General features: G+C 38.8%; 1 protein-coding gene across 8 annotated transcripts in view; it reads right to left on the bottom strand.

Moving 5' to 3' along the window:
* The window catches only part of FHIP1A (FHF complex subunit HOOK interacting protein 1A), a 96,136-nt gene that overhangs the window by 15,713 nt on the left and 54,098 nt on the right, over window positions 1-26,325 (bottom strand). For all 8 annotated transcript variants that reach the window (XR_008821488.1, XR_008821485.1, XR_008821486.1 and 5 more), the window contains 6 exons: window positions 21,802-21,960; window positions 19,572-19,658; window positions 7,631-7,798; window positions 3,857-3,936; window positions 2,198-2,385; window positions 661-1,701 (listed from right to left, as the gene is read on the bottom strand). Coding sequence is in view for 5 of the 8 variants with exons in the window: in XM_056336414.1 (XP_056192389.1) it covers window positions 661-1,701; window positions 2,198-2,385; window positions 3,857-3,936; window positions 7,631-7,798; window positions 19,572-19,658; window positions 21,802-21,960 (1,723 nt within the window). In the remaining 3 variants the exon portion in view is untranslated. The remainder of the gene's footprint in view (window positions 1-660; window positions 1,702-2,197; window positions 2,386-3,856; window positions 3,937-7,630; window positions 7,799-19,571; window positions 19,659-21,801; window positions 21,961-26,325) is intronic.

Consider the following 26,325-nt stretch of genomic DNA (forward strand, 5'->3'; position numbering starts at 1 on the left):
TTATTGTCGTATCTCAGAGACCTAATTAAAGATCGGGGGGCTGCACAGCTACGGATGGAAGGCCCTGCCTGGCCTGCGGTAGCGCTGTCCCCCCCGCACGGCCGGCCGCAGGGACCCAGGCTCGGTGGGTGCCCCGCACCAGGCAGAAGCGCACCCCAAGAGCGGGCGTGGGGCGGGGCAGGGCGTGGAGCCGGGCGCGACCCCCGTGCTGCCACCTCGTGGTGAAGCGTGAGATAGCAGCGAGGGGGGAAACGGCAGCATCGGAGACGAAAGCCCCCAGAAAACCAAATCATTTAACCGGGCGCTATTAGAAAAGTTACTCCGACACCCTTTCAACTGCAAAAGCTTTCTCTAGAACGACGGAGCTCTCACCTACGAACACCACAACCCCCGCTCAAGATTTTAAACAATTACAAAAAAAAAGCTGCAAGAACAACCGCCCTGAGCAACCCACACTGATGGCTCTGCTCCGCTTCCACTTTGGATCCCTCTCTCTCCTTGGACTGGTCTCAGCTACTTGAGCTATACCCTCTCCAGTGCCCAGGACTGTTTCTTGCTCTACACTTCCGCTGGGTGCCACATGGTGTGATCTCATTTGGCCACCTTTAATGACCGTGCCTTCCTGTATCGGTTATGCATGTAATTAACAGGACATTCCACCTGTAAATGGAGCGCTCTGGCTCCTTGCAGCGTGCTTGGGAGAGATATCCTCCTTTGGTCCAAAGGGAGATGACACGCTCTCTGCAGAAGGTGTGTCTACTGAGAAATTCTCAAAGTCATCCTCCTCATCTGCAGGACAGACAGGGTCAGAAGTATCCAACTTCTGCTCCTCCAAGCTTGCACTGTTTGGATCCAGTTCCTTAATAATTCTGTCATACTGTGCAATGAAATCCTCACCATCTGTGCTCAGCAGTCTTACACTTAAGTTACGATCTGCCTCCTGAGGAGAAAGCTTCAACTCTAAGTCTGGCTGTGGATCGATCTCAATCATTTTCTGGTTTAATTGTTCTTTCATTACACCCTGAGTCAAGCTTGAATTTCTCTTACTGTGCTCATCCAAGTCCGTTTCCAGCTGGCTCTTTTCAAGAGGCCCATTGGCCACAGTCTGGCTTCGGACCTCATGCTCTCTGGCTGCATTTAAAGTTTCCTCCTTGGAGTTGTCATCATCTTGAGTATCCTTCTGGGCACATAACCTGTAAACCATAACATCATCCTGAAAGTCTGATTCCTCTATGTAAGATCCTTTGATGAGCATGATGGCATTTTTTTTCATTTCTTGAATGTGCTTTGGTGGCTCTGCAGGTGGCTGCATCTCTGTGCTTCCCAGATCATCATACGGTTGTGGTGAGCTCACATCAGAACCAGGAGAAATCCCTGTGTCATAGCTATCATCCCATTCTAGCTCCAACTGCATCTTCTCTCCAAATGGAGTCACTTGAGAGGAGCTACACACACTAGGTGTCCTTTGCTGGAGCCGAAACATGGGGTGTTCCACATCTGTACTGTTCTCCTCGGCAAGTGTTTGGATAAAGGTGTCTGGATCGGGGTTTACTCCATCATATAAGGCAGACCAAACCTTACAATCTTTCAGGCACTGGAGGATGGCTTCTTGAGCTTCCCCCAGGTACTGCAGGTAACTGATGTCCACAGCTCTTCCATATTCCACAATGCAAGTAGATTCAGAAGAGCGTCTACCAGGATCTGAAAGTAAAGAAGATTACTCGTACCACGAGTAATATACCAAAAGTTGTCTAGCAAGGCACCTGCTAAGACATGGCAGGTAGAGTGTTTAGCCCCAACCATCCAATAAGGCAGGAAGGTCACAGCATAAAGATTAAGAGATTTGCTCATAAACATACATGACTTGTTCCTATCGCCAAGACAGAGTTGTAACTCCAGACTTCTGAGACCAGCTCACATTCAAACCTTAAACCAACAGCAATCACTCCGAAGCAGCAAGAGTTGCTGTCATGTATCTGTACATTATTTTTATTAATGCATATTCAAGTTAGCTGTTAAAATAAGGTTTAAATAGACCTGGACACATGGAAGGAATTAAAGAAGCCTCCAGTCCAGGGTTGCCCAGTTTGTTGTTGCTCAACACATTTCCTCCCCCTCCCATCCTTCCCCATCTCCTCCCATGAGCTTCTACCAAATCAAACTCAGTTCATCTGGTCTTCTCCCGAGCACCGATTACCTCTAGCTTGTGTTGCCTTTGTCCACAGAATATAATCTTTTCCTTGGCTTTCAAGTGTCAAGGTGATCCCAGTGGAGCAGCAGACTGGTGTCAGGGCCAACAGTTTTGCAGCAGATACAGAGTAACAGTCTCTCTCTTTCACAGCCCACCGCTGGCTCAACATGATGTGGTTACATGGGATCAGGTATCTGAAACAGCAGCGCGTACCGTTAGTTCACCCTGGTTCCATGTCAGGGAAAGCAGCAACACACAAAATTTCCCTCCCACCCTCCTGCCCTCTCTAAATTAAACGAAACAGTATAACAATCTTGGCAGTGATTCATAGTGTAAACCTCTCAAGAGCATGAAACCCTGACTTTTTATATTGTGAAGCTATGGCTTGATGAGGAACTGTCAAAACGAGTAGAGACAGGAGATCAGTTGCATCAGAACAGGGCAAACAATCTTTTGCAGGTCAGAGCAAACTTGCTGTAAGAACGGATGGAGGAAACGTGGGATAGGCAGATGTTAAAGGCCAGCAGGGTGGTTTGGTCCCACTATGAATGAGTTCCAGTTCAGAAACCTTATTTTATTTGTTTTCCTGGGAAATCCAGAGAGAAACAGTTCACGTTTGCCAGGCAAGCAGCTAGTAAAAAGGAGGGAAGGGTCACCAAGGTGTTCTACTGCATTAGATCAAGACTGAGCTCTAAGGCAGAGGAGGGAATAAGCTATGGGGAGTACGAGGAATAGAGAAAGTGCAGTCATTTGTTGGATTTCTTTAGAGCACTTTTGTTCAACTTTTTAAGAACATTTTATTAAGAGCCTCCGTGTTAACTGGACTGATGTTTTTCCATTTAAAATGCAAACAAATTCTAACAGATTCCCTAAATAAACAAAAGAAGATTAAATACAGCACTCTCCTGCTGTTAAGAGTGGCAACGTACTTGAGTTCACAGAGGTCCGAACAGCAATCCCAGGCACAACAGCCCGAGGTAAAGGGAATTTCACCTTAAAGCTTGTGCGCAGAGGGACAGACAGTATCTGAAAGGTTCATGTGATCTACAGTGCTAAAAGCCCCACTTAGTTACACCAGTATTTCCAAAACAACTAATCAATTCTCAACTAATACACACACCCAAATTATAAGTGAGTATTCTGAAGCAAGGCACAGAACCATCAGTTAAAAGCAAAAGTAATCAATGCATTTAGTACATTACATAACTATCTACCTACAACAGTTCAGGAACCCGAAGTATTCTCGGTGAAAGAGGAATCAAAGAGGTGGAGAACAACAGCAAAGAAGGTGGAAGCTGCAAACAAATATAGAGCTTCGTATCACTGTGTATGATACGCTAGAGAAAACACGCAGGAGAGAAGAATTACACATTTAGAAGCACGGAATAAGCAGTTCGGAGGTCATAAATATATTCTTAGCTTCTCTTCCCTCACTTTTATAGAAATAAATCACAAGAAAGATCTCTTGCTCCTGAAGATCACAGGACGTAAATCATACTTCGTCAGGTCTGGTAGACTTTTTGTCAGCATCATAAATATTCTTATCCCCACAGTTGCTTGGATTTCTGCTCTCTTGGAGAACTCTCATCCAGCTCTGCATCCACAGGCAGAGACTGTATGTCCCAGAATTAGGCTGAAGAGTGGAAAAAGGAGTTTAGACTTTACCTTAAAACTAGCTGTAACATCACATCTTCACAATGCAAGCCAATGAGCGTTCTGAACAATGCCAAGGAGACCACACAGAGCTGGAAAATGATAAATGTTGTCAGTTTTTATCTGGGAATTGTACCTTTCCAATCTTCTCTGCATACTACATTACAAAATGGCTCTGCCAGAACATCATGCTTTCTAAGACATTGTTAGTACGATATTTCATTTTGTCAGCACCTCATGGGATTTTTTTTTAAAGTTTAGAACTATGCAGAAAACATGTTACATTTTAACAAAATATAACCCAGATTTTTCCTTCAAATAAGCAATTAAAAAATCATTAATTTACCAGTCATTTAAATATATTTGAATAATATTAAGTTAGCATGAACTGAACCCTGTAACTTCCAAGACAGCATGTTGGTTTTACCTCAGACACAGAATTTGAACCAACTGAAGTTTTTTTCTGAAAGAAAATGATAAACCACCTCAAGTTTCTGTTGCTTTAAATATAAGGAATGATTAGAGTTCTGCACATTAAGAAGATGAATGCTTCTATAAATATAGCTTGATGTACTGACACAGACCAGGACTAAACAAGTGATTTTTGTCAGGATCTACTCTGTATGGAGCATTCACAACCCCTCCATTAGAGGTCACTTGAGCAGCTTGGAACTACGGCAATGCATAAAGACCCTTTCTGTGAGACCACAAGAAAGGAAAGAAAAATAGGATTCCTCATTGCAATTGCACGATTGCCTTTTTGGCAAAGGTCTGAACAAATACACCTGTAACTAGGTATTTCAGTAGTCACACTCAGCAAAGACAAAGATCATACCCATTCTGTGACAGGCACCCCACTTTCACGCTAGCTTTAGGACAGAAACAGAGACATGAACCTCTGCAGGCTTTTTTTGGTCAGTAATTAGACATACACCACTTTCAAAGCTAACGTACAGTACATTCCTACCTGCCAGATGATTGCTAAACTGGAGCTGTGCCCAAAATGGTAGAAGCATGAGCTGTAAGCTTGGTTTTCACAGATACAGTGCCATTATCTGCCTGCCTCTTAATGCATATCTCCTGGGGCACATTCTCCTGAGCTGCTCCCTTGTGGAAATAAATAGTACCTCATAGTTGGCTTAGACTCCAGGACCAGGCTGACCCTCAATAGAATTATTTAGCCCAAGTTGACTCTTTCCTAGAGTTTCAAGTTGGTGTTTAAATCTTGCCTCTCCCTGTATTAATTATGTAAACTCAAATAATTAATATCTGCAATTAATTGCACTTTTCAGTGGCTAACAAAAGAAACCGATTAGGACAAAATAAGGAAAAAGCTACAAATATTTTTTCTAGTCATTGAACATCCTTTGTAATTCATTCAGGATTAAATCCAGCATCCTGCCTGGACATGGCTTCTTTTCCACCGTATGGAATTTCCTCTTCTCTGCAGTCACTCCCCTTACCCCCACTGTCAAAATGCTCTGTTCTAGCTCTGCAACACCATGCCACGTGCTTGCTCCAGCCCGTGCCTTCTCAAGAATGACTTTGTTTCACCATTTCCAGTTCTCCCTCTCAGAGGAGTGACTCGGCTCCCCTACAATATGACCGGCTGTCCGTGGTGATGAAGACCGTAGAAACGCACAGATTTCTTGAAAAATACATTTACGTACATGTATTTTCCCTTACTTGGTAGGTATCTCTGTGAAACAGTTAGGTAGCAAAGTTCAAGTGAACCTCACTTGATAGCCTCTGAAAAGTAAAAGTTTCTTTGACTGCCTTCCCTAGTTTGGTCATTGAACTAACACCCATAATAAAATAAAAGAAAGGGATTAAGCAGAGAGAAGAGAAGTGGGGAATGATCATGAACTGGCCTGCTGCGAGGCAAAGCAGAGCTCCAACTTGTCCTGCCACCCCTGTCCACTGCTTGTACTAGGAGCCAACAGTTAGTCCAAGACCTCATGTCTACAGATATAGATAGAGAAAGTAAAAGGGCAAGAAGGGAATATAATAATCAGAACTCAGAAGATAATAATCAGAACTGGAGTTCTTAATAGGAACCTGGGGGCTGAGTTGAAGAACTTCACAACAAGCTTTTGGAGGAAGTCAGATCTTTGCATGAAAGGTGTGTTTTAGCCAGGGGACATAGGGATAAAAACAGGAAATCTCATTTTCTCTGTGAAGTTTACTGAGACCCAAGCCTAACTTTTCTTCATACTGCGAAAGTTCAAAAAAACTGCTATTGTGTTAAATTTTCCTGTATTTAAGAAATATCAGATTATAGGGAAACATTACTCATTTGTCTTTGCAATCATGTTGCAAATCAGGAATCATCTGAAAAAAACTAGTCTATTTCTGTATTTTGTAAAAAGAAAAGATCTAAAATACACTATATATATATATAATGTAAAAATACAGTATTTTTACAAGTCCTTTTAGTCACCTGTCTGTACATAAGTTTAACCCTGTGAATTATTAACAAGTATTTTCATCAGCAGTAAGGTATGTAGCTTTTGTGCTACAGAGACACACAGAAGGCTGCAGTCCCGGCTTTTGCACTTGGCCAAGCTATACCGCAGAAAACTCATTTAGCATCACAGAACCATTTTGGCTGAGATCCTGAGTTGCTCAGGGCTGCAGAATTCTTTACAATTCCCATCTCGTTTGCCTATGGAACAGTAATTAATGATTAGCAGAGACAACAGCATTTACATTTTTGTTGACAGAAGCTGTTTCAGTTTTCAGAGTTAATCCATCTTAGAGATGCAGTTACAGCACCATATACCTGTATTTACACGCGCTCAAATTTCAAAACAAATTTCAGATGAAGCTACTGTCCCTAACACACAAATTTAATGCACATGCTGGTGTTCTGGCTTCTCTTGCACTCGCACTAAAACGTTATGCTTTACTTCATCCACGAAGCTGTGTATCACACAAGATTGAGCCAAGACTGCCAGCCAAGCAAAGCTCAGAAGGGTAGCCCAGTGCAACAAGTAGTCATTTTCTGTGCCAAAAGATCCAACTATTAGCAAAGGTAACTGCTATCTCTGTCAGCTAGCTCTCCAAGCCACTGTGGTGCATTGTGCCTAGGCTGAGAAGGGGCTCACTGAAAATTTGAGATAAACCCTACTACACAGGGCAGGGAAGGCAAAGAAAAGGCAGCAGCAGTCTGATCACTTGAGCGAGAAAGCACCTTCTTTTAATCAAAGAAGAAAGCAGGCAACATCACAGTTAAGTAACCATGCTACAATAATACAGCCTTGATTCCTGAGAAACATATTGGCAATACTGCAATTCACAACTTGGATCAATTTGGAGACATCCTTATAGGGCTCCCGCCATCCCTCAGAAGGACTTTTTGAAAATGCTTGTTGCTTGGCAAAACTGCAAAGATCAAACACTGCTCCTCACCGCAAGTATATTTATAAGTCCAAAGGTGAGTTATCTATAGCAGCACTAATTCGGCAGTATCCAGAATAAAAACGCTTCCCAATTTACCTTTAATCTTCTAACAGAATCCAGACTTCCAGAAGCCTTCATCTCCTTCTATCCCATTTCCTCTGTGTGTGAAACCACCTCACACATTTATCAACTTAGTATAGCGGTAGCTAAATGTCATCACACACACACAAAAAGAAAAAAATGAGGGGGTGGAGAAATCACACGTTTGGGTGGGGGGAGAAAATTCCTAGTTAAACAGATACCCACTGAATATATGGCATCTCCCATTTAAATATTTAACCTATATCCATGCTGAGTACCTCAACTTCCTTCTGCTTGTCTTACCCGGAATGGTGTGTTGATTCGGCTAGTAAGTGTATCAAGGATATGGACATTCTCGTGTCGGTGCAGCAAAATAAAACGGAGGAAAATCTTGAGGAGGGCTGGCTCTGAAACACTACGCAAAAAAAGGTCGAGGTATGCAGTAGTAGTCATCACTTCTTCCACAGTCACCTACAAGCAAAAATAATGTAAATGCAAACAAACTGCACACACAAAATACCCATCCATCCTCAGCAATGGTATACCTGGCAAACACTCTAAGCTCTCCGTATGTAACACTGCCACAAAAACACAGAGGTCTTTGATTTTAAATTTGCAAAGAGCATGTTTCTGAATGACACAAGCATTTTGAACCCCTTTCTCATCTATCTTGCTTCCCCAGGAAAAAGAAAAGCTCTCCCCCAAACCAACACACCAAATCTCACATGTACTGAAATACAAAAAGACAAATCATGCTAGAAGCTCTCCACCATCTTTCTGCCTGTGTCAGCTCTTTTGCATCACACTTCTGTCATCGTTCAGAAGCACTTTCACATGTTGTAAATACCTGCATCTACCACTTTATTAAAAATAAATGCTAGAGCACAATCAAAGCACAGTACAAACTCATGGTTCTAGAGTTTTAAAGAAAAAATCCCCATAGCTATCTAGAATTTTGTACAATTTTCCTTGTTTTTATTTTCCCACAGCACAATTCCTCAGCTTACTCAGTTTTTAGGAGTACATATATACATACACAAAGCAAACCCTCAAATCTTTGCTACTAACCATTTGTATATCAAAATACAATTCAAACATCCATGCGACATTTGCATACCATAACCCACGCTGCTCTGCTTATTGCAAGCCTTTGGAGCTTATTTATTCACATTATATACACTAGCAAAGCACAGAAAATTCCAAAGGCCACCTCTGCAGCATGTACTGCTGTTGCCAAAGTCAGCTTTTTAAAAGTAGTTGCCCAGGAGCCTAATAAGCTTAAGTGCACAGAGATAAACCCTTAAATACAAGAATCTGTCTATATGAAAGGAAGCATTAAATGTCTTTTGTTTACCAAACCTAGCTGCATAAATGAAGAGACTGATTTTATTAAAAAAAAAATAATCAAAGCTGTCATTTAAGAGCTAAGAGGATTTAGAAAATACTCAGAAGGGCAACATTTACGTAACATGCTGCAAATATTAAAATCCCTGTTCCATTATGCTGCATGTTAGCCATGTACACAGTAATGTCATGCTGCACACGTTCTCTTTAAGGCATTTAAGATCACAAGCTGCTTCTGGCTGGTTACACAGAACATAGGAATGCTGTATGCAGCCTGCAGACCTTATGGAGAGAGACAGCACCAATGAGGAGAGCAGAGAGAAGCTCTAAAGTTAAGGTCACTGATTCACTCTCATTCCGGGGCTTTATTCTAATACTCAGCTACACCATCCTTAATACAGTGGGCTACTGGCTCATTTTAGCATTAGAAACAAATCACCAGTGAAGTAGCAACAGTAGAATTTTTCAGCAGGATGGGAAAATAAGTTCACCTTCATGGTTTATTGCATTAAGGTCGGTCAGAAATCAAGAATTAAAATGTAACAGTGAAAAGAAAGGAAAGAGACACACTTTCACAGGATCTGTGAACCTTGTCAAGCTAAGTAAGCAACAGCTAGACATATTTTCTAGATCTGTGGTTGTATGTTCAGTGATATCCAAACCAGAAATGCAAATACAGTCCTTTCACAAAACAATACCTATTAACATATACTCCAACTCAGTTTATGAATTCATTCCTCTTCCTTCACCCGCAATCACCAAGTGAAAAAAATTAGGTTAAGCTTACTAGGTTAAGCACCCCGAAGTTAGAAATTGCCAGAATTAGTGCTGTGGCTGCAGCCCTAACTCAAATTCTGTATTACTGTATGATAAAACAAACATGCTTATGCACATACACACACTTTTCCATAGGATTACTACCATGTTTCAACCATCAAAACACCTACTCATGAAATGAGCCCGGGTTGTGAAACAAAGGAAACAGTTTCTGGTTGGAGCCAAGAGTCTTCTGGGTTTTTTGCTGTAGCCAAAAGGCATGGGGGACTTGTGGGTCAAAAAACAAATGGCTTTCTGATGAAAGCTGTTGACTGTTGCCCTGAGAACTGACTTTTTTGTTGTTTTCTTATAGCAGCAAGCTGTAAAAAGGAAAGTTCAAGAAATCTACCATGTGACATCATTATGATAGCACACAGCTCATCAAAGAGTTTAAACCCTCTGCTAAGGAAAGGCTAGATTATGTCTCTCTGTGCCACTTCTCCTTCATCATTTATGGGGAAAAGGAAGCATGTTCCTGACCTGCAGGTTTCACAGGTGTTTGCTGGCTGCAGAGAAATGGGCCTGAATATATGTAAAAAATAGCAAAGCTGTAAATGAAAGCAAGAAAAGCCTGCAGATTCACAAGGGCAGTGACCTTTCTCTGATGCTCTTTGGATAACTTACCCTGCATTTGCATCAGTGAGAGAAACTCATATGCTTTTCAGTGCATATCATGAATGAAACAAAAAGCAGAAGCCAGCCAGCTAGAGACTACTTTAGAAAAGAAATGTTCAATTCTGAGAGCGCATTCAATGCTCCTAACAGCTTGGGGACTAGATAAAAAATAAAAAAGAAATCATGTTTACCATAGCCAGCACTTCACTGATACTACTAAACAGAGCTAGAAGAACCAACCAATGACTAATGAAGCCCAAATAGTTCACAAAGGAGCTAATTATAACCTTCTTAAATCTCAGCTGCTTGAATTGAGGTTTTTCTGTGCAGGGTGCCACATTACACTTAATTTTTAGTTCTTCTCGGGAAAGAAGTTGCTTAATCTGCTTAACCATTTTCTGAGAAAGAGGCAAGAAGACAAGTTTTGTCCAGATTCTAAATTTTTTTCAAGATTTAAATGGATTTGTAAGAATTTTCTTTCATTTTTCAATGAAAATGCACTACTTTATCCACAACACGCCTTCAAACTTTCACAGTAAATGAAGTTAGGATCCATTTCACAGCTTACTGTGCAGCACTCAAAGCAGGCAAATATATGCTGTACAATTAATTTTAACACTGTCATGTTCCAGAAGTTCCAGCACACTCTCAGTGCACCTTTGTGTGCAACCTGTCCTTACGAACCAGCACAGAGACCATCCTCCTGCTTCCTTACAAAAGCAAATCAAACAAAAATATTGCTTTTTGGCATTTGAAATGAAAGTCACATAGGCAGCTTAGGAAAAAGACCAATTAACCTGGCAAGCAGACATCTGTGCTTTTACAGTTATCTTATTTTGCCACCTTGCATTCTGGGTTTGCTTCTCCCTTTTACCATATCTGATGGTAAGTGTAACTTCTGAAGATCTGAGGCACCTAGAGAACTATTGAAAAAGGCTAATTTTAGTTCCAGAAGGGTAATTTTCCGTTTACTCAATGGGATACATTAGCCTGCTGTGAATGGGCCCCAAGAGAACTCACTTTTTTCTGCAGTTAACTAGAGAAATCAGTTACACTAGGCAAAACCCCAGCCCTGGCAAAACCCCTTTTACCTCTACACAACCTTTCTACAGATCTTAATCTGCGTAACACGTTGAGTGTTGAAAGTGACACTCATTCAATTGGTGCAGTTATTATTGAAGATCTCTGTTTTCTAAGATAAAGCCATGCTATTAAGGTTCATTCAGACTACCTGCAGGTTGTTTCTTCTTAAACTCATGTCTCATGAGACAGATTTAGGGAAAGAACAAAATCCTTTCTAATATAAATTCAAATCGGTACTTAGGTAAACAACAAAAGAACAAATGTTCCCAGAGAACAAAACACTCACTACCTATGTCAAGCATATCCACTACAGCCAAATCCTAAGGCCGCCTACAAAAACTTGTTATCACTGTAAACATTGATTACAGTATAATTTATACAAGTAAACTTTTAGCTAGCCCTCAGAATTGAGCATCTTTGAAAGGATGATAAAAAGCAGGCCAAAACTTACACACATCCATAAATCTGCTACTTAATTTGAAAATTCTTCACCTCTGATAATTCAGGTATCAAGAAAAATAAAAAATCAAAAAAAAAAAAAAAGAAATACAAAGGGAGATGAATAAAATTAAGACATGGTAGTTTTCTAGAAAAGCCCTTTGTCAAGTAACTAATTTTCAATCTATGTTTTTGATAAAGGTATTTCAGCAATATTAAAATCACCCACTGCCACAACAGCAAAAATAAAAACCCACCAGCAGCATCCCTTGCATTAGATCCTTTCTACTATTGGTAAAGACCAGGGATATCTCTGGTCCTAACATAAAATCGTAGGACTGAAAATGAAAAACGCGAAAAATCCATATCCATTGTATTAGTCAAACGAGTATTCTACCATTTTTGTTTTCATTATTCACAGCTGTAACACTTTAAAGTTGCTAGAATTATTTTTTTCAATGTTCATATAAATTTTAAGTGCCTATCTATAGATACAATTTAAAAAACTCATCCATGTGTTTTTCTACAAAACAATCTGTTGTTACAGATATTTTTAATATGTAACCTACTACAAAAGGGACTACCTGAAAGTCTTCATAACCAGACAGATATTTGATTGGAGATTATTGAAAAGAGAAAGCCACTTTTAGCCTTGTAATACCCTTCTTTAATTATGTAATAATTTTTAGCAAATCTATTCTTGCCTCATCTGATGACTGATTAGATGGTGAGGCAGAACACTGTAAAGAAATCCAGCTTTTACAAGTCACTGTGCCAAGTAATATCAAAAAGCCAGAAATTACTGTCATTTTGAGTTCAGTTTAATATATTACACTCACTGTGTTAGACCAATTGCACTGATTCTTTATTACTGGCTATTTTCCCTTGGGATCCACAAAACAGATCTTCTAATTTATAGATGCATGCCCTCTTACAAGAATATGGCTATCGTGATTCCTCCTTTCCTTCACATTTCCCTTCCTACAAGGATTTCATATCGCCCATGAAGAGACCACGAATGTTTTTCTTGGAACTTATCTGCTAGATCCATGAGCAGTTTAAACCTGCGTAAGCCCACCTCACTGACCAAAAAAAAAAAAAAAAAAAAAAAATCCAACCATTCTAACTCTCTTCTCCTTTCTATTCAACTTCTTGCCTCTTGCTTCCACTAGCAGAAGGGTTCATCCTTCACTTCACCGCACACTGAATTGGCTCAGGGAATTGATTCAGGTTAAAACTATCCAGGAAATAAAGGTGATTTTTAACCTCAACTGGTTTCCCACATGAACAGTTGTCCTGGCAAAAGAGAGGGGGGGACAGGCAGGATCAGGGACAGAGAAAGTTTGCACACTGGGGGAACCAGAAAACCAGAACTCCTTCAACTTCCCTCAGCTTACATTTATAAACTGCTTCAGTTTATACCAGGGTAAAATTCAACTCAGCTGCAGTGTTTGATGCAGAAAGTAGAAGGCACCTTTTGACACATATCCACTCCATAGCTGGTAAAATTAAGTTTTTTAGCTATTAATGGGTTTCTCCAAAGCATGAGATTATTCAAAGTTTTCTGGTAACACTTGGTTTACACCCTTTTACAGCAGCTGCCCAAATGCTTTTCAGTAAAGTGAAAGATGGTATTATTTCTAAATGGGAACTGACAGTCTTGTAGGATTTTTATAAAGATGCTCCTTCTAATCTGTACAGTATAATTTACAGGTCATTTCCCCCTAGCTGAGCTGTGTAATCATCAAGGAAGTATTATTGAATTATCACAGCAGCATACCATGTTAAAGGTTTTCGTTTAGATGGGTTAGTGCGTAATGGAGGTCCATTTGGCAGAGCTTATTTGACAGGACCACGCCAGCACTTCGGCAGAGCAGTTTTGTTCACTTGGCCAATAGCAACATTTTACACTAAAAAGCTGGTACAATTTTCCATTATTCGGAGTAAAACAAGCCTTCCAAGTAGAAAAATAATTATATCATAGTTAGCAAGTAAATGCCATGTAGTAAAGCAGTAAATGCTAAGATTTTAAAATTTGCTTTTATCATGTACTTTGTCAAATTTTTAGCACTATTTTCAATAAATTGAAATAACACAAATTACAGAAACACTCAAGATGTTCCAAATAGTTTTGTCACCCAACTTCTTTGAATGCCAAATTAACATTAAATCATATGTACATACAGTAAAGAGAGGTATATGATCAATCTGAATTGTATCAAAGATAGCATAATATTTATATATACAACAATGTGGCTCCTAATTATCTAGCACATGGTTTTGACTGCAAAATATATACATATTGAAGACCTTCTGAAAAGGACTTCACTCAGATTTCTACAATAGTGCTGCAACTACCTAGAAAAGAAGGTAGATAAGCACTTTCTACTAACAGATATATAAAGACTAAAACAAGGCAGTATGGTCTCTAGCAGAACCAGTAAAACAGACTTCGACAGGGTTACCTGGATTCACTGTGAAATTTTAATAAGGTTTTAACTGAAGAGAAAATTTGCCTTAGTTGATTACTTGGACCCTTGTACAATTTGGCCCCAGAAGACCTTATCTTTTTTCTGATAGAGCTCCAAAATATTAGTATTGAAAGTGAGGCAGGGAACAGTCAATGAAATATGTCACAGAAATTGAATGGTATGGTTCAGTGTCTAAGCAGAATTATACCTTCTCACAAGTATTTTTTTCCTAAGTACCAAAACCTAGGGAAGAACATGCAGAACTGCATAATTTCAAGTTGTAGCTGACATGCCATCGAAAAACAACAGTCTTAAATTAAGAACAGATTCTGCCAGATAGTCTTCCTTTTCTTAAATCCCAAACATATAGACCAGGAAGAATAAAAAATGGTCAGGCAAAAATTTAAATCATGGATTGTTACTACAAAATTAAGACTACCCAATTAAGCTTTTCTTTAGCTGTGGCTAATAGGAGAAAATATTTGATTCCTTTCATTTTTACCTGAATTTGTACAGAAATAAGAAATTTATGACCTTGCGTAAAGACAACTCCCCTGAACAATGTCATTGAGTCACTTTTTTTGATGTCTCGAGGAACTCAGATGTCAGAAGTAAGGGAGATAACTCTTTGGTCTAGCATACAATAAAATTGAGACAACCAAAGGACAAGACAGGGCTACCCAGCACAGCCAGTTAATCCGTATCCCAAGCTACTTCATACAAATCTGGGCTCTATCTACCCAGTCAGCAATATGCAGCTTCTGAGATACAACCGTATTTGTCAATTGCTCATCACACGTGTAGGTGGGATAACCCACACAAAGTGACAAGACTAGTAAAGACTGGGTATAAATTAGGCTACAAGAATGTGCTACATTTAGGATACTTATCTTGGAGAAATGAAGTTAGGGAGTCATAAACTTGAGAACGTTTGGGTTATTTAAGTACATTGCAGTTAATCTGCTATGTAAATAGCCTTCCCAGAGCTCACTGTAAAAAACAGGTTATTTAAGCTAGCTAGCTAGCCCAATCAATTTGAGACTTCCTTAACTTGAAAAGACCTGAACTAGTGAATTCTTTTTTCAACTCCACACTAGCTTCCTGAGATAAAAAGCATAAAAATCACACCAATCAAAATATGTTGGTCTCCCCACCCCCTGACTTTTTCATAGAAATACATCTCTACCCTCACTCTTGTACTGTTCCATTCATACAGTGAACTGCGTGCATAGTAAGTATGTATAGGGAGACAATCTGCATAAATTAAAAAAAGGCAACGCTTACTACATAGTTCCATAAATGTTACAGACATTTCAAGATCACACATATATGTATCTCAAAGCTTTGGACCACACACTGAAATTCTGAACTACTTTCACTGAAATTCTACTTACTGAAATTCTGATGCTACTTTTACCAAAAGTCTTGTTTGATAGTCCAATGTTTTAAGTTGGGAGAAGGACGGCAAGGAAAAAAGACAGAAGGTCTGCACAGATGAACTAGGAGCTCCTATCAAAACGGAAATGTGAGGAGACAGAAGTAGAGACAGGTGAGCCAGGAGGAATATGGAAAAACTGCCTGAGTGTGCAGGGAGATTAGGAAAGCCAAAGTCCAGCTGGAGTTCAAGAAGGGCTTCAACAGCAAAAGAATAACCCCAGACAAGTGCACACTGGGCACCGACAGGCTGGAGAGCAGCTTTGCAAGAAAGAACATGCAGGTCCTTGTGAAAATTGGCCATGAGCCAGCAATGTACCCTTGTGACAAAGATGACCTACAGCTTCCTGGGTTACATGAAGAAGAGGATTCTAGCAGATGGGTGGGTGGGGCATCCTTCCCCTTTACTCCGTACTGGTAAGATGCATCTAGAGTGCTGGGCTCCCCAGTACAAGAGATGCACTGATATACTGGTGGAAGTCCAGCAGGCCCACAAAGATGTTTATGGGACAGAAGCATTTATCATATGAGGAGAGGCTGAGAGAGCTGGGACTGTTCAACCTGGAGAAGAGAAGGCTCAGGCAGCATCTTATCCATGTGTGCTAACAGCTGCTGGAAAGAAGCAAAGATGAAGCCGAACTCTTCCCAGTGGTGCCCAGTGAGAGGACAAGACACAATGGGCCACAGACTGAAACCCAGGAAATTCCAACTGAATGTCAGGGGGAAAAAAGAAAAAGAAAAAAAAAAGGAAAGCAAAGACCACACATTTTTCTACTGTACAGGTGGTCAAACACTGGAACAGTGTTGCCCAGAGAGGGTATGCTGTTTCCAGCGTTGGAGATATTCAACATCCAAGTGGACATGTCCCTGAGCAACGGGCTCTACCTGACCCTGCTCTGAGCAGGGGGGTTCAACAGGATGATCTCCACAGATGCCTTCCTGCCTCATCCATTCTGTGATTCTGTGAAGAGACAGGAGAAAGGAAGAGACTGGCCAGCATCTATCATCTACAGTATAGGCTTAATTTTAATCCAAAAGTTAGTGACCCTCCTCATACCAGACATTTTGCTCACGTCTGAATACATCAGTGGCAAAGGTAAACTGATGTTGTTATTAGCTTTTAATCCCTCATGCAGTAAACAAGAATATTAGCTACACATTTTATCTAACAGTGCTTGTACAGCTGTTTGGCTTATTTTATTCTATATACTTTAATCAACTAATTTTGATTTGGTGATCACATTAACATGATTTGTTTATGTTGCTTCTGTTGTTTTAAAGTAAAATGAAGTTCTATCACATTGAGAACAGAAAAGATTCAAGAATTCTTTCCTAGATGTCTGCATTCTTGACTGGAGTTGTCTTTGCAAAAACAGTAAGTGCAAGTCTGTGTCTTGCTGCAAAGCAATTTTTTCTTGAAAACATTATTTCTTGAAGAAAAACTAAAATATAGTACAGAGAGAACAGGTCTGAAGTAGTATGCCTACCCAATAATCAGTCATTCAAAAGCAGAGCCAGAAGCTCATCTCCCTTCCTATGTTTACATTAAGGTAGAACTATGGGTGCTAGATTAGGTGTAGGATATTAAGGCTTGAATGCCACATGAGGTCTGGACTCCCTGGACTCCCTTCCTTCCTTCTTTCCATTTCTATCACCAAGAGTTATCAGAAGCGGCTGTTCCATACCAGTTAAATTCTAGAAATAAGACTTGTAGGAACCCCTTAGGAAAATGTACCGGTAATTATCATCTTTTCTTGCCACTCCTCCCTTTAACATTCCACAGATGTGTCTTCCTCATCAGGTATTTATACCATGCTCCATTACTCATTGTATTTGAGCTCATAAGCCAGAACAACCCAAACTGAATGACTGGATAAAAACTAAAATTTTCAGCCACAAGTAGACTTCAGGATACCAAACCAACTTCGCTGAGTTAAAAGAAAAAAAGAAACAACCCAAGATCCATTTACTAGTGTTTCAGTGAAAGAACTTCTGTTTTAAAAACCATCATGGTGCATGTAGCCTATCACTCCTTTTGGCCCTTCACAATTCTTTCTTAACTTAAAGGTTAATTACAACATTGAAGTCTCCAAATGGGTGATACAGTTTTCAAAGCCTACTCCTCAACTTGGCATGACTATTTTCTATGGCAACCAAAAATTATTGTAATGTATGAAAGGGCTGTTACAGCACAATTATCTGTCTTAGTGCATAGACATATGTCCCAAAAGCAAAGATGTAACATAATTATTTGCAGTTAAATGAATGTGGGGCACAGCACAGAAAGACTAAAGAGGTCAAATGTGCCTCTGCTTACTTGTTTCCTTTTGCTGTGGAGTTTTGGTCTTACATACACAAGAGCCTTGTATCAGGTCCACTAGATGGTGCAATCCATCTTCTCCGTTAAATTCTTTTGGCGTTTATACACATAAGTAGTTAATTTTTGAAGATGAAAAAGTCAAACTTAATACTAATCAAGGAAAGGTTTATTACTGGAAGAACAAGGCACCAAACAGAATGTCAGGGTTCAGGAAAGATCTAGGCTTGAAACTCACATATGTTAGCAGCCAACACCTCCATTTTCAAGGGAAATACGATTCCACCCAATTTCAGACTATATAACTGCGCTCCAACAACATTTTCATCACATGAAAAGAAAAGTAATCAGAACACCATGCTTTAAATTATTTAAGTACTATCAACAGGGAAATAACCAACCCACTAGGGGGTCAACAGATTTATTGACCAGTAAAGATTGGCATTCAGCAGCATGTCAGTACTCAAAACAACCTAAAATTTGTCTTACATGCTTCAGAGGTAAAACCAGTACCATAAGACTAGAATATGATCTCTCCCTTATTATCTATAATCTTAACCTAAAGCTGGTTATCTTTTCACTTCTGATCCTAATTCCCAGTCTTGGTAAGGGATTAAGTCAAGATACAGAAATAGAAAAAATTATTGCCAGGTAAGGAGGTGAACTATCTCAGTGACAGACAACAGCCTTGATCTGGATTGCAGCCAATTTTATTTCAGCCCTTGCCAAGTTCTCAAATGCTTGAGGTCTGCTGAATCATTGAAGAAGATTCTATACCACTTATTACTTTCTTGGTAAGTGGCTATTTACCATGAAGAATTGTGTGCAGTGCCAAGACAAGTCCTACACTAGAAAGCAGGTTACACCGTTTCAGAAAATGGAACAGGTGCAATGCTTTCTGCTTGGCAGGCTTAGTAAAAATTGGTAGACCTTCAAAAAGTAATTTATTAGTCCTCTCCTGGCAGTTTTTGGTGGATCTTTACTTTCAGCAATTTCTACTTTTTCTCCTCAAATAATGTGTTCTTTTTACAGGGCAATGAAGACTGTTAATCAACATATTCTGCAGCAGTTGGAAATGCAGTTTCCTGCAGCCTAACAACAACAAAAAAATTAAATAATTTACCAACATCAGTGACCCATTTTGCAAAGGATAACCCTTAAAATTCAAAGAAAAATGGATTATTTTTTTCTTCAAAGCAATACAAATTGCACCCTAAACACCACAAAATTGACACCAAACTCCATTTTTTCTCCACTTTATGAAAACACCTCTGTCAACTGTGATAAGGAATTACAAAACAATACCAACTTTGCTAAAATTAGCATAATATTTCTTGACCGAACATTTTCATTGTGGGTCTTTTCCTTCTGGAAAATATTCCTTTGGGGAAAAAAATCCTCATGGAAACATGTCTGCCATGATGAAATGTTGTCTAAAAGGTCACTGCTTTTTTGATGGTATGTCAGTCTCGTCCAACAGCAACATTTCGGTTCTTCATTTCACTTAAGAATTTTAAACATTTTCAGAAACACCTACATCTTTCTTAATAATCTGTATAGCGCAAATAGAAAGTATGGAATGAAAAGCTGGAAAGTTAGCCTAGAAACTTACTCAATTACATCGAAGTGTCTACTGACAGTACATTTAATAGTATCTTCACACAGAGATCATCCATAATGCTTTTGCCCATTATTATTCCATGTCATGCTTGCATACACTACTGACCTTATGGAGCGCAGGAGCCATTACTGGCACCAGAAATCCATTGTAAATGTAATTCACAAGCTGGTTACGTATTGAGGGATGTGCCACCTATGAGGGTGAGGAAAGAAAGACACAGAACAGTTCCAGTAAGATTTAAAGGAAGACAGGGTACAGACTGCTATTAGCCACTACCAAAACCCTTTCCCATTTAACAAGACATGTTCGTTTGTCCTCCTCACCAGCAATTGCTATGTTTCAGGTTCTTAAAGATTCTTCCTTCTTCAAAGAAATACACAAGCTATGTTTAATTGCAGTAAGCCTGCCAAATTTAGAGAACAGGGCTTTTCAATCTCCCTGCATGCTGACAAAGATGAATGGATGGAGAGAAAAGTGTGTATACCCATGCATCAAAGGAAGATTTGAGATTCTAAATTTAGCTCCTGCAACCTTGTCAGGGGCACTTGAAGGTGGATTTGCCATTAACTTGTCCTCCTACAAGAAGAAAAAGCAGAACAGCTGCATTCCTATGGTTCAAGACTACACAAACCAAGCACGTTCTAGCTATGGGATAAGAACATACCAGTCATATGCCCTTCTCCCAACCACTGTAAAATTAACAGAAATGAAATATTCATTCAATACATTGGTTAAGAGCTTTAAAAAGTGAACCGCTATTAGAAGCCAAAAATTTTATGATGAAGCATTCATTTTGTTTTCGCAAAGAATATATACTATCAATTCATGCATTTAAAAGAAATTACATAAAAGCAAAAAAAAAAAATCCATTCAGAAGCATTCTAAGTTAATATATTCTGTTTAAAGTTCACATAGAGACTGGAATGTCACAGCCTACATGCGGCCACAAATACATTCTCCCATTTGCAATTCTTCCTAGACTTCTTTTAATTTGTAACCCTTACTTCAGAAAGGGGAAGAAAAAGCATTGCCCTTCCTATGCTGTGATCCAGGGAAAAAGTAGTAAATGGCAAGAGATTTTGGCTACACTGTCCCTTTTTAACTTCTAGACAAAGTTTTTGGGTCAGCACAGAACAAGCTACACCATGAAGACAGTTCCACGCACAGAGGAAAAAATCCTGCAGTAATTGAACTTTCAATTCAGCTGAAGAAAGAAAGACTATAAAGACACAATCAAGCAGCAGGTCAGGAACTGCTCTTTCTGCATGTCACCTGAAGATCCCTAAGTATTTTGAGTTTATTTGAAAAGTGGTTTTAAGTAATATGTTCATCTTCAATTTGTCTGTGGTAACCTTTATATCATTTTTTCAAAGTATCAAATATGACCTCCTGCAAATCAGGATTTGTAGAAAAATTCTTAGACACCAAAATGAATATTGGCCACCTTTAAAGATGCATGTTAAACATCTTGTATATCACATTTAAAGGATGACATCTACTATTATTTTCGCTTGTTCAATGCTTTAATAGTCAAACAGTTGCTTTACTGTATTTTGCACACATCTCATTAAAAAATTTCTTTTATTTAACACTAAATGTGATTAAATTTTTGATCCTATTCAGCATATTTCTTCAAGTAACACATACATCCAGAGTTTCTGTAGAACTTACATCATGTTTTAATAGAATACTGGACCAGGGTTCTAAAAACAATGTAAAAAGACAGAAATCTCATTTTACGTTTAGATCAAAGGGAAAAAATAGTAAGGGATCAAAGCCAGGAAAAAAAAATGTAATCAAGAAATAATCACTAAGAATAGAGAGCGGATTACGAACAGGCCAATCTAAAATGAATTTACATTTCTAGGAAGATACCTAAATTCTGCTTGGAAAGCTTTCTTTATGCAGTACTTGCCAACAGGCAAAACAGACTGTTTTCTTTTTGTACACTATTATGAGAGCTTAGGCAAACACAGATTGTTTTTCAGTGCTTAAATATATAAAGACTGTATTTTCCCACATGTGAAGGAAACATGGTTTAAAAAAACCAGAACATCCTTCCAATTACATAATGAAATATCATGCTACCACACAAATCTACTGTTTTCATTTGAAACATTTGTCACCTAAAAACCAATAATATATTAATTCATCCTCATAACCTTATAACCAAGACAAACAGCACAAAGCATTCATTTCATAAGCAACTTATTTCAGTGTAACTTAAGAAGCCTATGCCATTAATAAAAGTAAATAAACGCTGAAGTTTACAAACTTCGGCAGAATGTATAAAAAACTCCTACTTCCAACTGACACACCGACTCTGCTCCATTACCTGTATCACAGCATTGCAAAATTCAAGGGAATTCATGAACTGTACAAGGGCTGGTGACAACAGCCAGTCATCTTTCAGCAGACAGTGCCACTCTTCTCCTTTTTCCTCCAGCTTTGTAGGCAAAGATGAATAGAGGCCACTTAATCCTGTTGCTAGCACCTGTATTTCAAAACGAAAGGAGAAATAAGTTAACTTTCCAACTGGCCATCTGCTTGAATGACAATGCCACAAACTGTTTCCCTTACTAGTTTTAGTAAGGTAAGAGCGTTGAGACTAATTTCCTTTCCTTTTGAAAGAGTCCTGTAGCAGAAAGACATGAATATTTTAAAGAGCCTTCCATTTAATACCCTTCTTTCAAGAGCTGGTATTTAGGAGAAAGTGATGGAGAAAATCAGGTTGTCTTATATTTTTTTAATCCAAAGTTATTATTTCTCTTTTAATACTTGTAAAAGCATTTTACACTTTCCTTCAGTCCCTTCCAGAAGAAGCCATCACTGTCATTTACCTACAGTTTGCCTTTCTTTTCTTGGCAATTTGAATGTTACTGCTTACAGATGCCTCTAAGAAGTGATTTCACTCTGAAATATGAAACATTAGAAATGGAGGGTTAAAGCGCCCCAATCAACAAAAATGAAGTTCAGCCCCACAGAGACCACAGAACTATGCTGACTTTCATTCCTAGGCACTTGAACTCAACTGAATCCACTTTAAAAAAATAATTTAAAAACAACTCTCACCATTTGTGATTTCTCATTTTCCTTTCTTATTTATTTGGAAGGGGGAACGGAAGAAACAAAAGAACCTGAAATAGTTACTCTATAGACACTGTTTCCAGTGATGTTAAGGCTTACAGATTTATGTAGAACATTCCACTGAAGCACAAGATTGGATTTTTAGTTACAATTTTAAAAGCATACTTCTAAAAAGGTTTTTTAAATTTTACTGCATATATCCAGAGTATTTAGTAGCTTCAGACCAAGATTTTAATAATTAAAGTTATTTGAGGCTGGAAAATGTCTAAATATTATTTACAACTCTTACCTGCGTGACATGATTTTGTACAACCTCAGGATAATTTTTAATATGATCATCATTTTAATGGGAACACTAAGACTCAGTCTGATGGAAATCTTTAATTTTCATTCATTAGACTCCTGTAAGAACTCTTCCTCTTTCTACAAAGGGCTACTTGGCATCGACAGTGCTAGACAGTCAAAGCTCAGATGAAACACAACTGTTTAATCTATTAGAAAACAAACAGTTCACAATGTGCAGGTCAAAGACTGCAGGTTCACAGAAGCAGATTCAGGTTTTGATCATACACAATACCAATTACAATTGCTAACCCAGCCAAGCCAGACAAAGGCTGTCTTTTTGAACGCTTTCCATTCCTAAATCACAATTCTGAAGATGGAGTTATTCTGGTATACATAATTAAGCCAAATATTAAGTGGGGGGGAGGAGGGGAATATGTAGAAAATTCACTGCTTTAGCATGCTGTGATACTTTTTCATACACGTATATACATAGATATATAAAGACAGATGCTACAGATATGTTAAAAATCTAAGAAGCTAAAGCTTTATTTGTACAATCACATTTTTCTATAACCTGAATCTTTTTTGTTTTTTCTCTCTCTCAGCATAGAAGAGCTCAAAGCAAAAACTTAGGAAAGTCTTAGTAGGCCTATAGAACTACGTATACGTAACCCTCACGCACTTAGATTCACAAACCCGGGCTTCAGATGCTTCTAGGAAGAAAAACTCTGAAGAGAGAACTTGAATTTCTTTTCTGTTGCAACCTGTTAATTAATGCACACTTGATTTTTCATTGTCTGCTTAGGATTTAATTGCTATTCATAAACACACACTAAACCTCTCAGTAAGCAATCTGATTTTCAGAGCTGTGTACTGTCCATTTTTCTCCTTCATACAGAAGTTTAGTCCTTAAGCACAAGAAACTGACCTTGAACAAAACTTACTACTCTCCCCTGAAAGGAGCAATGAACTCAGTCAATGCCTTGAAGTAAAGAACTCTTTAGTTTGTCTGAAATACTGAAGTAAGAAGCGACAGATGTAGCTGCTAAATTCTGTAGTCTAAAAAGCTCTTATTTTTGCTATTAAGTACAACACGTGACTCTCCAAAATAATGTTTCTAAAGCTCTGAGACAGAGAGTAGCCACTGAAAGCAATTTCATCTCTTTACATAAAAAACATTTGAAAATTTTCATAGGCATATATGATATAAACAGGATTGCTATTTGAAACTACTAACAGAACTCTTCCCATTCCATAAGCAGGCATATAAAACAATGCACTACATTATGAAGTTTTAATCAGTAAAATTATGAACATAAATTAAAAAAAAAAGGAAAGGGAAGGAAATGAATGAGTTCATGTCCTGGAAGGGCAACATTGGTTTTATTTTTTGTTTTACCCAGAGCAGTGTCCTTTTAAACTTCTCCCAAGATTTGTCATGTCAACCCTAAATGCTCATCTACTTTTACAAGCATCTCCAGCGGTTTTTTTCCCACCACTGAGTCATAAGTCTCTTTGCAAACCAGTCTCCTTGATTTATTTACTTTCTCTTGACTCACAGAAGACACTGACTATGATTTGTAATCCCAGACACATTATATGATTAAAATGTGTTGTAAATATATAATCAATTACTATATGGCAAATTCCTTCCCTTTAATAATTTCCTTTCCTCCCGTATCCATAGTCTTTCTACCTCTTTGCAGCCTCAACTTTTCAAGGACATTGCAGAGTCATAATAATAAAGCAGAGTCCTGCTTTAATACTTGATTTCCTAAGCGGTGAGGCATTTACAAATACAGTTTTATGGAGAGACTTTGAGATGATATCCTGCTGAAAATTGTTTAGAAATACTGTTTCTTCTTATAATGCTGAACAGACAATATCTTCAATCAGATTCAGAAAACTTTCAGGTCAAAACATGATAAAAATTGTATGGCAGAAAAACCTCTGTAAAATCAGAAAACTTTGTCGAAGAGTTTGTCTACGCGTTCTGTGTTAAAAATAGTCACATATCTTACTGCAGCCTGTCCCCTTCCTTCTTAATAGTTTATTTGCCTACAGTTTTGAATGTTACGGACAATCTAGTTTTAAAAAGCTGCTAATCAAAGTTAGCACAAAAGCTAATAGCAAGAAAGCATTCAGGATCACTTTGGCACATATCTAACATTGAAATTGGTATATAAGGCAGCAGAGATTTATGGCCAGACCCCATCCCAGGGGATGTCTGTACTATTTAATAAGGCATGGTAAAGAAACCCCTAGATACTACCAAGCAACTCAGCCCCAGAACCAGAGATAGCATCACCACGTGGCCATCCAAACGCCATTCCTATTAGCACAGGACTGCACTAGCTGTTTTGCAGAGTAGCTGAGGCCACATCTGCAGTGATTTGAGGGATATACAAAAATAACACTGACACCTACAGAGTCTTCCACTAGAACAAAACCTGCTTCTTCAACTCATGACACTCAGATTCAAAAAAAAGATGTGCTAGTATGCTAATTCTATGGTATTGCATTAAAGTTTTATTATAGATTTAGGCCAGTCTCATTACTGCTCAGAAAGTCTGATTTGAGCACACTTTGACAAGAAGCCTTCCTAATTAGAATGATTGTCAATCATGGCTCCCTGCTGTTCGAAGGTTAATATGGCTGGCTTTTATCTTCAGTGTAAAAAGTCTGCTTTTTTTTTTTTTTAATTAATTGGAAGATGTAATTATGGAAGTTATAGCACGGATCCAATAATAGTATCTGTCTCAGGGACAGTTTGAGAATCAAGTTCATAGTCTTTAGCACCATCTATTAAACAAGGTCAACTAGAGTCTCTCAGCACAAGAAATTCAATGCAATATTTACAACTGACAAAGGAAACCAATTAGAAGTTTTGTTTTGGAACTTGTAGGCCTCCTCCCGCCTGCAAAACTGGCTCTGCCCTGCTGCTCAAAGGACGTAGCAACCTCAGAGTAAATGGAAACCTATGGCTGGAATAGCTGTCATGCACTAATGCTTAAGACAGGGATTCTTGTGTATTCTGCTCTAAAGCTCTTTGCTTTAGTTAGCTATGTAAGGCTCCCCTCAATTGAATTTTTTTGGGGCATTGATTAAACTAAAATGCAAGCCACACAGAAGATAAAAGAATCAGTCCAAAAACTGGCACACAAGAGCACCTTCTCTACAGAACAATGTTTGGTTTTGAACCCATCTGTTGCAGATCGCAAACTGATTTTTGCAACATTGCCTGAGACAGCCATGGAAATGTCCAACTCTATGACAAAGAGCAAGTCTCCCTTTCACCTTGCAAAAATACTACACTTTATAACACTCACACTATTTTCACACTTATTTTTTTAACTGTTGAACTGATGTTATAATGTGGCAAGCGCCGCCTGTTTAAGCTAGCACTGCCACCAGAAACAACAGCCTCAGAACACCCTGTTCCCACTTCTCACTCCCTTCACCCCCAGAACCTCACAGGGGCCCCACA

The sequence above is a fragment of the Falco biarmicus genome, chromosome 1, assembly GCF_023638135.1.
Source record: "Falco biarmicus isolate bFalBia1 chromosome 1, bFalBia1.pri, whole genome shotgun sequence".
Classification (NCBI taxonomy): domain Eukaryota; kingdom Metazoa; phylum Chordata; class Aves; order Falconiformes; family Falconidae; genus Falco; species Falco biarmicus.